At 34.6% G+C, this 13,964-nt stretch overlaps 1 protein-coding gene across 1 annotated transcript in view; it reads right to left on the bottom strand.

Moving 5' to 3' along the window:
- Positions 1-381: 381 nt before the first annotated feature.
- The window catches only part of LOC126739683 (lysosome-associated membrane glycoprotein 1-like), a 34,995-nt gene continuing 21,412 nt past the window's right edge, over positions 382-13,964 (bottom strand). The window contains exons 5-6 of the mRNA XM_050445477.1: positions 10,847-10,985; positions 382-1,057 (exon numbers count right to left, since the gene is read on the bottom strand). Of these exons, the coding sequence (XP_050301434.1) occupies positions 994-1,057; positions 10,847-10,985 (203 nt within the window). The 3' untranslated portion in view covers positions 382-993. The remainder of the gene's footprint in view (positions 1,058-10,846; positions 10,986-13,964) is intronic.

Raw genomic sequence — 13,964 nt, 5'->3', positions numbered from 1 at the left:
ACTACTTACTGTATCTATCTTTTTTTGTATGATTATTAATAAACAATTCACTTATAACTGCTTTTGCTTTTAGTTTAGAGTTTAGGGTGCCGTTAAAAATTTAGTTTTTTAAAAGAGTTCCGTCACGAAAAAAGTTGGAGTAACACTGGTTTAATACATGAGTTTGTTGTACCTGTAAAGCTTGCTGGGTTAGAGGTAATTTTGGTAACCAACAGCCACTAAAGTTTTTGGAACATAATCGCAACATCAATTTTTTTTTATTGGCTTGTGGATATTTTGGGTCATTACTCATAATTTCTTCACATCACTGTAGAGGAGTTCCTGAGGCTTGATGGATTTAGGCAGTTTATTCACAACTGAAATAAATGAAACCACAAGACCTTTAATAATTATTCGATGTCTTTATTTCAATCTTAACAAGTTAAAAGAGGCACCATATTTAATAACTATTACTAATAATAATATTTCACAAAGCAGCAACATCTCCATAAAATGCACTTTATGTAAATTTAAAAAAAAACTTATAATAATATTGTAATATTATAATAGAATATATATTGTACCTACTTGTTATAACCGACATATCATTTTTGTTCAGTCATTTCCATTAAAGGATCAATATTATAATGGCTATATAAGTCGATCCTATTCGAAAACCTATCTTCCTAATATCACATCATATATATATTTTTAGTATATTCATCAGAAATAATATAATAAGGATATTAGAAGTAAACTTAAATTAATAGGGAAAAAGTCGAATCAATATTCTTTGGCTTAATAATAAGCAGCATTGCAGGCCTAACTAAGGAGATTAAAAAATAATCGATATTGAAGTACATACATTTTGTGTAAGTAGAAAAGTTTCACTATATGCTAAATCCTACTTAATACATCCTTTCGGTAAAGCAGCTGAAGAAAATCTATTACATCTATTGAAATGGGATGGGTGCACGTTAGGAGATAATATAAGTGAAAAAGGGTCAAATATTGTTACTTAAAGCAAGATAAGGTCTTCATTGGTATGTAGTCTCTTTCGCTCCTCTCCTGAGCAAACCTAAAAGACAGTTAACATACAGTTTATTATTAGTTTTAATAATCAAAATATAGCATTGAAATAGAGTTAACTATTGTGGTGATATGATAGATAGATAGTAAGCAACTCAACATGTTTTCAATATAATTTTGTCAAAGAAGATGAACCTGAAAAAAAACAGAATTTTCCAGGTAATCAAAAAAATGGTCTGGACGAGTTGCAAAATTAGTTCAATTTCCTGAAAGTAACTTTAATTTGCAAGAAATTAAAGTAAATTAGGGGAGACTGGGGTCAATTGAACCATTTTGTACAAATATTTTTCTTCTGGCTAGATAAATACTATAATATGATCAAAAAATAGGTAACATATAGCTGGGAACTTGACATACTTGACCTAGTAGTTAAATTTGACTACAGATAAGCGAAAAAAAATATGCAAATAAAAATAAGTGGTGGAGCATAATGTTTCAAACGACCCCGATCAAGGGTCAATTGAAACACATTATGGGGATAGTTGTAACAAAAGCAATATAGATTAAATAAAAAACACATTTCTTTTTATTTTCTTTTATTATTCAAAAAAGACTCAAAATCATATAGAAACTGTAAAAAATGCCTCATAACAACAACAAAAAAATAACAGAAGCTAATATTCTGCTTATGAGGAGGAACATTAAACAGAAACGTAGGAACATAAAATAAAACTTAGGAAAAAGTTTAAAAACAAAAAACAACAACTGGTGGTTCTTATAATATAGATGTGTAACACTTAACTTTCAATTTTTGTTCAGTCACTTCTCAATTATGGCAAACATAATATGTGAGCTCTTGTGGTGTGCATGCTTCATGCGACCACATTTTGCAGTTAGTACATCGAATCCACTGTTCACCTGGCTTACTTTTATTAAATGGTTCAACACACACCCAAACAAAAACATTCACTTTCGTCGTCGGTAGAATTATCAGATGACTTCTTTCTTGTTCTCACGGGCGCTTTTTTGGGATTTTATTTGGACCCTTCTTTTCGGTTTCCAGATTCCGTTTGACCTTTTGTGTTTTCTTATTAGCTTCTCTCTCTATTTCCACCTTTTCCGGTGTATCGGTGTACACGGTTGACTTCCTCTTTTTCTTTCCTCTTGCGTTTATTTTTCTTGGTGAAGCTTTTCCGAAAGGCCTAACAACTTCTGGTGAAAACGTGTTATTTTGGGTGTTTTCGGAAATTTTACAATTTTTTAGGCCCCGAGAAGTTGATGGCGTTGGGTTTTGAAACTCATCTTCTAAGGTTGGTACAGTCAGATTGTTTCCTGGATTTGAACTAGGATGATCATTTGGAGGTTCGGTTGAAGGCAACCTATTGGTAACAGACGTAGATGAGCTAGGATTATCAAATGTATCTTCCAAAGTAGGATCTGTCAGATTCAGATTGTTGCCTGGATCTAAAGCAGGTGAAACTGAAGGTTCGATTGGAGGCAACCTATCTGTGACAAAAGATGGCGAGAAATCTGTCTCCGTAAAAATATCTCTGTTAAAAGGATATATCCCGTACACTTAAATCCGGCTTGGATATTGCTTTGTGTAAGAGGTAAGGGCTATGATGTTGCGACAATTCCGGGTAAATCATATATAGACATCGGTTTACCAGGGTGACTACGAATCCAACCATCACAAGCAGAGTTTATTGCTTTCTTAAGAGGACCGAAAACTGTTCTATCGAAGGGCTGACATTTATGCGAGCAGTGGGGTGGGAAAGAAATCATTACTATTCCATGAGTATATTACAATAGTCTAGAGCTTCTATACTAATATGGGATGAGTGGTTATCTAGCGTGAGTAGAACTTTATGAGCTTGTGAAGAATTTGTGTGCTTTTGAAAGTGTTTTAAGAACAAGACGAACTCTTTTTCTTGCATCCATCCTGACCCGTTTCCAGCCCCAATACACCCTGGTGGACAATGATCCTGAAACCGCAGTCGAGGAAAAATACACATGGGCGGAATCGAATTGCCTAGTGCGTTTATTGCCACCGTAACTGTTACGAGTGTATCACGTTCTTGTGCGGTAATTGCACCCACTTGTTTCATGCCTCTTTTTGCTACAATTCGATTTGGTTTCTGGACTGTTGTCACACCAGTTTCGTCTACGTTGTAAATATCCTTTGCTTCCAATTTGTCTCGATCCAAAACTTTGGCAAGATTATACAAAAATACGGAAACATTTGCACAATTGAAGCTGGTTGCTCTGGCTAAGCTGGTTGCTTGTGGTGCTCTTATTGATAAGTCACGGTGTCTTGACATAAAACCGGAAAACCAGTCTTCTCCTGCCATGCCGTTTTTAATCCAAGTGTCCGGTTTATCTATATCGTATTTAATGGTTAATTCTAACGCAAGTGTCCAAATATCTTTGGTTGACAGACCTTGATAAATGTCTGCAGCTTTTTTTATGTACTTTACTATTTCGGTTTCTTGAAGTGTCTACAGTTTTTTTTCAAAAACTTATTATAAAAAAAATGAATGGTATGAGAGTTTATATTAATTAATAAAATTGTTTGGAATGACAGCTATTTTTTAATTTTCATGCAGTGGGAGAAAACCCATAATCCAGAACAGGTAATATGACTGACACCATAACGACCGCAGCCTCACCACTGCAATTTTAGTCAACATGGATGCAATACAGATAATGCTAATAGCGACATGTATATTTCGATAATACCTTTGCGTTTTATTACAAGCGTGAGATTTATCATCATCATCATTTTATTGACTACGATTTGCAAATAGGTTCAATTGTAGCAAGTCATAAAAGGAAAAGTTTAAAAATATAAATTACACAATTCACAAAATTTCTCAGCACTATATATACGGTCATTTTTTGTTAGTGACTCTTTTGTTAGTATCTTGCTTAAATTTATTATTAGAGAGATTTTTCACATTGACGGGAAGTTTAATGTAAATATCCAGTCTTGGAATTTTTTATAGATTTTTCTAGCCTTTTAAAATTCGGTCTTATTAAATTTGCTGATCTTATGCTATACTTGTGAAAATTTGAGTTTATGTTAAAAGTATTTTTGTTTTTATATATTTCTGCTAGCTGATAGAGTATGTAGAGAGCCGGTAACGTTTATATTTTAAGTTTAATAAAGTACCGTAAAACGGGGCTACTTTGTGTAGGTTTTGAGGCATTTTTGATTCTAAGCGCTGCATTTATAATCGAATCAACTTGAAAAAAATCAAGAGTAACAATACGGGTCATACTTATAACCTGCCTTAAAATAGGGTTTTTACAATAAACCGTTTTCGAAAAAAAATTTAAAAAGATGGGTGCCAAAGTAGCCTCGTGTTTGGGGTTACATTGGCACCCAAACGGAAATGTGAATAAACATAATGTAGGCCCATCCTGGGGTTACTTTGTCACCACATTAGGCTTTTTTTTTAGTTTTTAAATAAAACATTCAATATTTTTAATGAAATTTCTATATTCTTAAACAAAACACTTAAAAACTAACAAAAAATATTTTTCTAATATTTGGCACAGTAAAAGAAAGGAACTAAATCAAAATAACATAAATACTAATCATCTTCACATGCCTCCCAGGTATAATATTTTTCTTTGGATCCCTCGTTACAAATACCACAGATCCATTTAAAACAACCATTGCATAGAATCCAGTCTGGTGCAGTATAACCAGACCAATAAGCAGCACAAATTCGGCATTCGTCTTCATTGTGGGTACTTGAGGATGATGGTAGATTGACATCTTTTAATGTCGATTTTTTAAAAATTTTTGCTTTTCCTTTGCCTTTCCCTTTTCCCGCAATCTTCTTTTTCTCATTATTTTCATTTTCAATTAGTTTTTCCTTGTCTTGCTCCTCTTCGTCCCCGCTTTCGTTTAGGGTTAGTGCTTGATTGTCCACGTGTCTCCTGAAGAAACTCTAATAAACTATCATTCAAAATATCACTCGTAGATGCATCAATTGGAGTTTTTGGCAATTTGGATTAAGGCTGCTGCGGATCATATGGACAAATTCCGGTGGCACGAAATCCGGATTTTAGATTGTCTTCTACTCTTTCCTGTAGAGATCTCCACAAGCGATTCAGAAGATTCGGAAAGTGTTCTTTAGGCAGAGTGCCTTTTACGCGACTGGTCTTTCTCCAATCGTCTAAAATAGCCCTCCATTTCTTTTTCATGGAAGCAAAGAAAGCCACGTCCAAAGGCTGCATAAAGTGAGTTAAATTGGGGGGTAAAGGAGCCATATAAATATTATTTTCTTTAGCAGCCTTTACCACGGTTGGAGAAATATATGAGGCTAGGTTATCACCTAAAAGAACAACTGATTCACCATTACAATTTTCTTTGACGTGGGGCAGCAACAGTTTAAAAAACCATACCTCAAAGAGATTCATATCGAACCATCCACTGCTGCTGTTATCATAAACTGCCCCTAGAGGGCCACCAACAGTCCAATTTTCGTAAATGTTGTTAGCTTTATAGACTACCATTGGTGGTAGTAGGATTCCATTTGCGCTTCCGCAGACCATTACACTTATTGCTGAACGCGAATGTTCTTGAATCCTTTCAACCCTTTTAATACCCCTACGAACTAAAACTTTTTTGGCCCCGGGATCGTCTGTGAAATTAGTCTCATCATAGTTAAATACTTGTTTCGCAGAAATGGTGTCCAGAACAGGTTTAATGTTATCGAAAAACTCCATTATATCGGCGCGCCCAACCGAAGCACTTGCACGCTTAATATTAGATGCCAATCGAATGCTAATATTATTTCTGGTAATAAATTTTTCAATAAAGTCGGGTCCTGGTCTATTGTTGGGCCATCCAGGAATATTTCTGCCTTGTTTTGTAACATATTTTTGCACGATTTCTCTGGCGTCACTAACAGTAACGGGAAAACCCCAATCTGCTACCTGGTTGATGGTCTCTGAAATTAGCCTCTCCTCCTGTTGGGTAAGGATGGTGGGGTGACCTAGACGACCCTCATGTTTCGCAAACAGCTTATTCTGAAGAGTGCCTCTAGGTATTTTCCATGTTTTGGAAGCTCGTACTTGTGACATCCTCCCTTCCCTAACAGCTTGCAATGCATTCGCTAAATTTTGTTCTGTGTAATTTTTATAGGGCCTCGATCCAGGCAACCTACTATAATTTCGCACCATATTTCGCGCCGCGGAACATACCGACCTGTCTGAACAACTCTCGGACACTGAATATTAAAACTAGACAAACAAGCCTAATATAAACAAAGGCGCGCATGCTCTGCCAAAGTAGCCCCGTTTTACTGTAAGGTTTACAGTGGTCCCTGCAGCCAATATTAGAGATAACCCTAATTACTTTTTTCTGTAAACGAAAAATGTCAATTGAATATAGGGGAGTTTCCCCATAACGCAACGCTGTATGAAATATGTGAGTGAAATAGAGAGTAATATGAATCCATTAAGGATTTATCAATAATACATTTTAGTTTACGAATTAGATACACCACTGAAGAAAGTTCTTTTTAGTGTATCTATGTGAGGTGTCCAGCTAAGGTTAATGTCCAGTGTGATACCCAGTAGCTTAAAACTCTTAGATTCAAATTCGGAGTTAAGTTTGCTTGAAAAAATAATGTTTTGCGTTTTTTCACGGTTTAATTTAAGACAGTTTTGAGTAAATTTTTCTGCGTTACCCATGGCTTGGTAGCTTAAATTTTTTAGTAAATTTAACTACACTACATTATACCTAACACACTGTTTTTGCGAGAAAAGATGATTTGACCAACTGAAGAGAAATGCCTCTTATGCCGTATCGATTAAGTATTTCTATAAAGACTATGGGAGACACAGTCGAAGGCCTTAGAGACATCACATAACATTAAGTTTATATGCTCACCCTCCTCAAGGCCCTCGACTTTGTCCTCCACAATCATTCTTACTGCCTGGATTGTAGAACGGCCTTTACGAAAACCAAACTGTGACGTATCCAGTAAATTATTTTGTTCAAAAAAATCGAATATTTAGTTTTCATTAGGATTTCGAAGATTTTACTTAAGTTGGTACTATAGAATAGATATAGGCCTATAGTCCGACTCCGAATTTAGGTCACCTTTTTTAAAAATAGGAACCATCCTGGACAACTTTAAAAAATCTGAAAACTTAGCCTCGTCTACTTACTTATTAAATAAATGTGTAAGGGGGTGTATAATTTCGTGAGCAATATTTTTAAGGATTATGCTATTCATATCGGAGATATCATAGGAGGATAAATTGTTAAGTAAGATAATAGCATTCCAAACTTCTTATTCGTCGATCGGTAAAAACATAAACATTTTTTGATTAAAAGGAATTTTTTCAATAATGTCATTATGCAAACTTTTATCAATGACCAGGTCCCTGCATGATTTTTGGCGTTACTGTTAAAAAATAATTATTAAATTCAGAAGCTGCAATATCTGATAAATTGCCCGATCCACAGTTCTGGTTTTGTTCGTAATTGATTACTTTTCAGGCGCTTTTAGCTTTGTTTTTTGAACTGTTAACATATTTACTAAATGCTGATTTTTTGGAAGCGTTTATGGCTTTTGTATAATTTTGGTTATACAAAAGTTAGTGCTTGATAATATGTTTTATAGTTAGGATCATCTATGCAGGTATCGACTATGCATTTCACGGCTTCAATTTGTAACCTCTACTATTCTTTAAGTGAGTTATTATACCACTTAATCGGTGGTCTATCACCCTTATAATAAGTAGTCGTAAAGGTAAACATTTATGAATTAAATATTGTAAGTTTTTTACTAACTAAAAGTTCTGACTGACATTCAGTGTTTTCAAAGTAGAAGTAATTGGACCAGTTTAAGTTCACAAATTCATTTTTTATATGCTGTATAGACTTATTTGTTATCTTACAACATTGAGAGCTTATTTGACTTGACGGAAAAACCATTTAGATTAAATTTTATATATATACCGTAATGATCTGAAAGATCCGATTTTATTACCCCCGATTTAAATTTATTAATATTTTCAATGCATGTGGCCGACGATTTTGTGACTCTCGTAGGCTCACAGATCGTCGGCCGTAAACCATTGCAATTGAGAAACAACATTAGGTCAGTCAACTTAGCAGATTTACAGCAAAAGTCAATATATTAAAGTCGACAAATATAATTATACGATTATATTTTTTGTGGGCGCTATAGAGAAACTCCTCCAGTATATTAAAAAAATTTTTTGCCAGGCCTGCAGGTGACCTGTAATGTAATTCAAAATTAAAGTTTTACTAATTTCTATAGCACATACCTCAGCAACTAGTTCTCGAGATATAGAATTTACACTGGATATTATTTATTATTTTTGCAAAATAATTATATTATTATTTTTGTAAAAATACAAACACCCCCACGAGTGGAGAATTTCCCTGCAGAAAGCTGATACAAGTCTAAAATATTTTGGGTAAGTTCCGTAACTTAACTAGTTCCTCCGGTTGTGCCGTTTACCGTTCCATAACCTTACAATTTCTGAAATTTGGTTCGATTACGAAACGCGGTTCCAGAAAAATTGGTTGCAAATGTCAACCGAAAGGACCGATCATTTTTTTCGGTACCTTCGGTTATTCCTACGGATATCGTAGATTAAACGTATTTATATTCTGAGTTTAATCTAAGACATCCGGAAATCTAGTGTTTGTAGCTTATGTTATGAAGTTTTGGTTTCATTCAATTCATCGCATTCAATATACTTGACTTTAATTCAAATCCAGGACTTGATCTTGATATAATGGAGGTATGTATTTATATATTTTTTTAAAAAGGTACAAACCTCAATTTTTGAAAAAACACTTACGCACAGGACCCATTTCTTCATCATCGCTACTACTAGAGTTTCCATCACTGCTTAGGAGCAGGAGCTCAAATATACCAACAGCATTTGCATTAATATAGGTATTATCTATATATATAAAAGAGTTTGTCCTGACTGACTCATCATCGCAGAGCCCAAACTACAATAGCTATAAACGTTAAATTTTGCCAACGGGTTCCTTTTATAATGTAGGCACCGAATAAGAACGGATTTTTCGAAATTCCACCGATAAGGGGTAAAAAATGAGAAAATTGTTTCCCGTGACCTCGAGAACTCAGGGGGCGTGGCTTCGGAGTTTGAACGGAGACTGCCCGCACCAACGAGTCGCAGGCATCAACTTAAGAAAAAAAAGTTAACTGCAACAATGTTTTTTTATAATGTAGGCCCCGGATACGAACGAACTTTTTGAAATTCCACCGATAAGGGGTGTTAGCGATATGATAAATATCGCATAGCGGCATAAAACTGATTAATAAATACGATTGAAAAAGTGCCTCTGTATTATTTATATTTTGGTAGACATAACAACAAGGCGGGTCCATGCGAGACTGATACCCGAGAGGTGACTCGACTCAGTCTTACCGCTCGCTCTGCATCTAACGAATCATTTTTAAGATTATTTGTGTCTTGGTTTTATAATAATCATATTATATTAATCGCGCTTCTTGACCTCAAGAAAAACGGCGTGGCAATTGTGGGTTGCATGTACTATCAATGAGGCGAGGCTTCGGATTTTATTTTTGTGTATTGTGGGTTGCATTTACTATTGCATTTAGTATTGGAGGCCTTCTTCGACTTTTCTTTTATTTTCACGCGAGCAACGCCGCGGGCATTCAGCTAGTAAATAATAATAGTATAACTCAAAAATGGAACTTGTAATATCAACAAACGAAAACAAGACCAACCTACCAACAAGAAACCAGAGCGTTCCATTTCAAACCGATATTTTCAGGAACCGTAAAAATACCGCTTCTAACCGACGATTCACCAAGGTTAGGTCACGGAACTTACCCTTTGTGTGCACCAAGGTTCGCTTATACAAAGGATGTCGAACTCTTATATAAAAAGTTCATCAGATTTACTGGTAAGACATTGAATATTTATGTGAAATATTCTGAACTTAAAGGATTTATAAATATCATATTCAGATATTACTTTAACGTTTTATTAGAGGCTAATAAAATGTTAGAAGAGTAATAATTTATAAGAGCCATGTCAATAGGAATGGCCATTATATTCTTCTAATGGCGATTTTACTTACCTGATTTAAAAACTTTAGTTTTATTTTAAGTAGATTATTGGAAAAAGGGCGCAACTATTAATTCGAATAACAAAAAAAGGTGTGCTAAAAAATACCAATAATTTGTGCATAAAACAATAAAAGCATGACAAAAGTTACACCCCTAACCTTTCCAATTATCTACCAATAGGGAGAGGACGTGGAAAAACAAAATAAAAGCACAAATTAAATTTTACGGGACCTTTATTTAGTTTAACTGCAAAATTTCTTTAGCTTTCACAGCCGAATGTTTATATAAAAACCGAAATAACATTTAACTAAAGCTACATAATCGCTATCGCGGACTAAACACCCCTCTATATCACAAGGGGGGTATTTAATAGACGCATACAATACTACTACTGCTAATAATAAACTACAGGCTTAGGCCTACATTTTTTTTTTTTTGGATAAGATAACTACAATACGTTTTAAACAAAAACTTCTTAAATAATAAACGTGATTGATCGAGAACATCACACGAGATTTCACCACTTAATTTAAAAAAAACCCTCTTCCCCGAAGAAACAAAAAAAAATTCCACCAGTTCTCCCTATCAGCATAAATAGGCCCATACTAAACGAAACACCCTAGATAAAATAATTTGAAACCGTATTCGTTTAGGAAGGGTTGTGAGAGGCTTAGGAGTGTACCTTGTGCGTCCGGACGGTTCAGACTCACATAGAGAGGTAGCCCCTGGCTTGGCAGCGGCGTCGTCCGAAGAGGTACGCGATCAAGATGAGAACCACCATTATGGCCAGCACACACCCGACTACCACTGGTACTACGTCTGAGGTGTTTGCTCCCTCGCAGTCCCATACTGAAAAATTAATTTAATTATCAAAAGTCAAATATCGTTTCTTTTTTTTTTAAACACATAAATACATAGTATTATTATGAAAAGGAATTAGATATTCTGTTGTTAATAAATAAATAATGTTAATTTTTTTTACATGTTTAATTTAATATATTTAATTTACACAGTAATTATTATACAGGGCGTTACTTAAGTACGTGGCCAAACTCCGGTAGGTGATTCTATGAGTAATTTCAAGATGAAAAGTTCACATAAACATAGGTCCAGAAATGCTTCATTTTCAAGATACAGGGTGTCAAACTTTTTTAAATAATCGGTTTTTCCTAAATATCTTAATAAGCTTTCAGTCGATTTTGCTCAAATTAAAAAAAAAACGATTGTTAGATCTCCATTAAACTTTTATTTCAATAAAAAAAATTAACGATACATAACACCAGACTTGTAATAGTTGCTGAAAATGCCCTTCTTCAACCTCGATGCAAACATTAGCTTACCTCAACATTGATTGTCGAACTCGTTGAAATATTCCCGGCGTATGTCATATAATTATGATCACATGAATCCCGTATCCGTTCGGTTAACCCTTAAATGAATTTTGTTGCAAAAGTGCTACATACTTATTTTACCTATCTTAAACTGCTAACGAAATATTTTATTTTGAGTGCATATCGTTGCATATTTACAACAGTAGTATTCAGTCAAAAACTGTTATATTTTTGTGCAGATGCAAAAAAAAAAGTTTTGTGGACGTTGCATGTATGCAACATTGTGCATTTAGCGCTTAGTTTATATTTTTGTTTTGTTGCGTATTTCCAACATTACCCAATCTAGTAAATATAGAAAATTTTTATATTTTCAGAGTTTGGCACATAAAATGAGCTGAAATCGATCTCTTAGTGAAGAAGTTGCAATCCATATGGGAAAACTGGTCAGATAGTGAAGATGGAATTGATTTTTTGGAACAGCGAAGCAGCCCCAAATTACATTTTGAGTGATTCAGATGAGGACGATGAGGATCAAGGAGACCTAAGGGTATTTGAGGAGGAATTAGGTGATGAAGTGCAAATAAAGGCAATGATGACGACTGGGTTGGAATTAAAGGGTGTCAGGTCGGGCCATCTAATAAAGTAAAGAATGATTCCTACAGGTACAAAAAAAATCCGTAAAAAGAAACGTAACTTGGAAGCAGCGTAAATATTGTGCTGCTTCCAAGCTTGAACAATCTTCAATTAGCATTTCTTGGCGATGAAGTCCTTTCTCGGGAAGTAATGGCGTTGGAGACTCTATCCAGTTTTTTAAAATATTTTTTAAACGATGAACTAATCGATAAAATCGTCAACGAAACCAATTTGTATTGCGTTTAAAAGAACCCCAAACGATCAAGTTAGCTTTTCTGCCACTGACAAGGAAATTTATTGGAATTTATTATTACAAGTACATAGTAAACTTGCCAAATGTACGATCATACTGGAATACGAATATAGGTTGCGACCCTGTTCGAAATGACATGCCTATAAATAAATTTGAAAAAACAATGTTAAACGTTACATTCATTTAAACGACAATAATAAGCATTTACTTAAAGACGATAATAACCATGATAGACTTCACAAGTTGCGAACATGCACTTATTGAGCACCTAAAAAAATTTTTTTTACCCCAAACAAAAAAGTTATGCATTTAAGGGTTAATTATTCTTCAATGTTGACTGGAGTTTTGTAAACGAGGGCTTTAAATGCGCCCCCCCCCCCCCCCAAGAAAAAAAAATCTAGCGGATTTAAATCCGGTGATCTGGGCGGCCATGACTGTGGATCTGCGCGCCAGATCCAGTTTTCCCAAAAATTTGCATCCAAAAATTGACGAGATACTATGCTGAAATGAGGTGGAACCACATTGCTCCTCTTACTTCCAGCGGTACATTTTCTAATAGTCCAGTTAAAATAAGTTCCAAAAAATTTCGATATTCTTGACCATTTAATCTCGGGGGTAAAAAATGAGGTCCAATGAGATAACCATCTACAATACCAACCCAAACATTCACGGAAAACTGTTGCTGAAAATTAACTTCTGTAACCGCATGGGGATTTTCTTCAGCCCAGATATGATTATTGTGAAAGTTCATAATTGAATTTCGGAAAAAAAATACGTTTCACGCAAATAAAATACGGGATAGAAATCATGGAAACGCTACCTGTTGTTGCACAAGCCAAGTACAGTAAACAACTCGTTGGGGAAAAGCGGCAGGTAATAACGCTTGAACACGCTGTATGTGATAAGGAGTTGATATTCTCTTAAAATCTGCCATACAGTAAAGTGAGAAATATTTAATTGTTCTGCAATTTTGCGTGTACTTATCGGGGCTACGCTCAACTTCATGTAAAACCGCTTCCTCAATCTCCACTGTTCTTATTGTGGCAGGTCTCCCAATTACAGCAGACGACCTTTAAAATGTGCCTAATTGTCACAGCCTTTGATGTTTTCTCACAAATGTTTGTCTATTTGGTATAATACGATGAGGGTATTCTTGATAAATGCGTCTAGCCGCTCGAGAATTGCCTTCAGTCATTCCATAAACAAAATGCATATCGGCCATTTATGTGTTTGTAAATTGAAGCATTTTCCCATATTAGTAATTTTATTAGCTTAATACTCTTCGAAACAATTCAAATAATTGCAATCGTACGCACTGTTTTAAGTAAGTTATGTCAAAGTCAAATTTGTTTGAATAGTATTTGTTTTTCCTTCCATGACACTCTTATTTTTTGTTACTTTTAAAACATTGCTGTTATAAATTAATACGTTATGGGATTATTTTATGTTAATTTGTCTTAAATTAGTTAGAAAGTTTATTAGTTTCTTAAATTAGTTAGAAATTAGTTTTGATCTGTGCGAAAACATTCAAGCGTCGACTTTCGTATAATTTTTATTGCTTAATTAGTTTGGTGGTTCTAAAATTTTATTATGTTATTTTCCAGGGGACAA

Source organism: Anthonomus grandis, chromosome 8 (genome assembly GCF_022605725.1).
Source record: "Anthonomus grandis grandis chromosome 8, icAntGran1.3, whole genome shotgun sequence".
In the NCBI taxonomy this organism is placed as follows: Eukaryota; Metazoa; Arthropoda; class Insecta; order Coleoptera; family Curculionidae; genus Anthonomus; species Anthonomus grandis.
The sequence above is the reverse complement of the archived record's forward strand: the minus strand, read 5'-3'. Positions and strand labels throughout refer to the sequence as shown.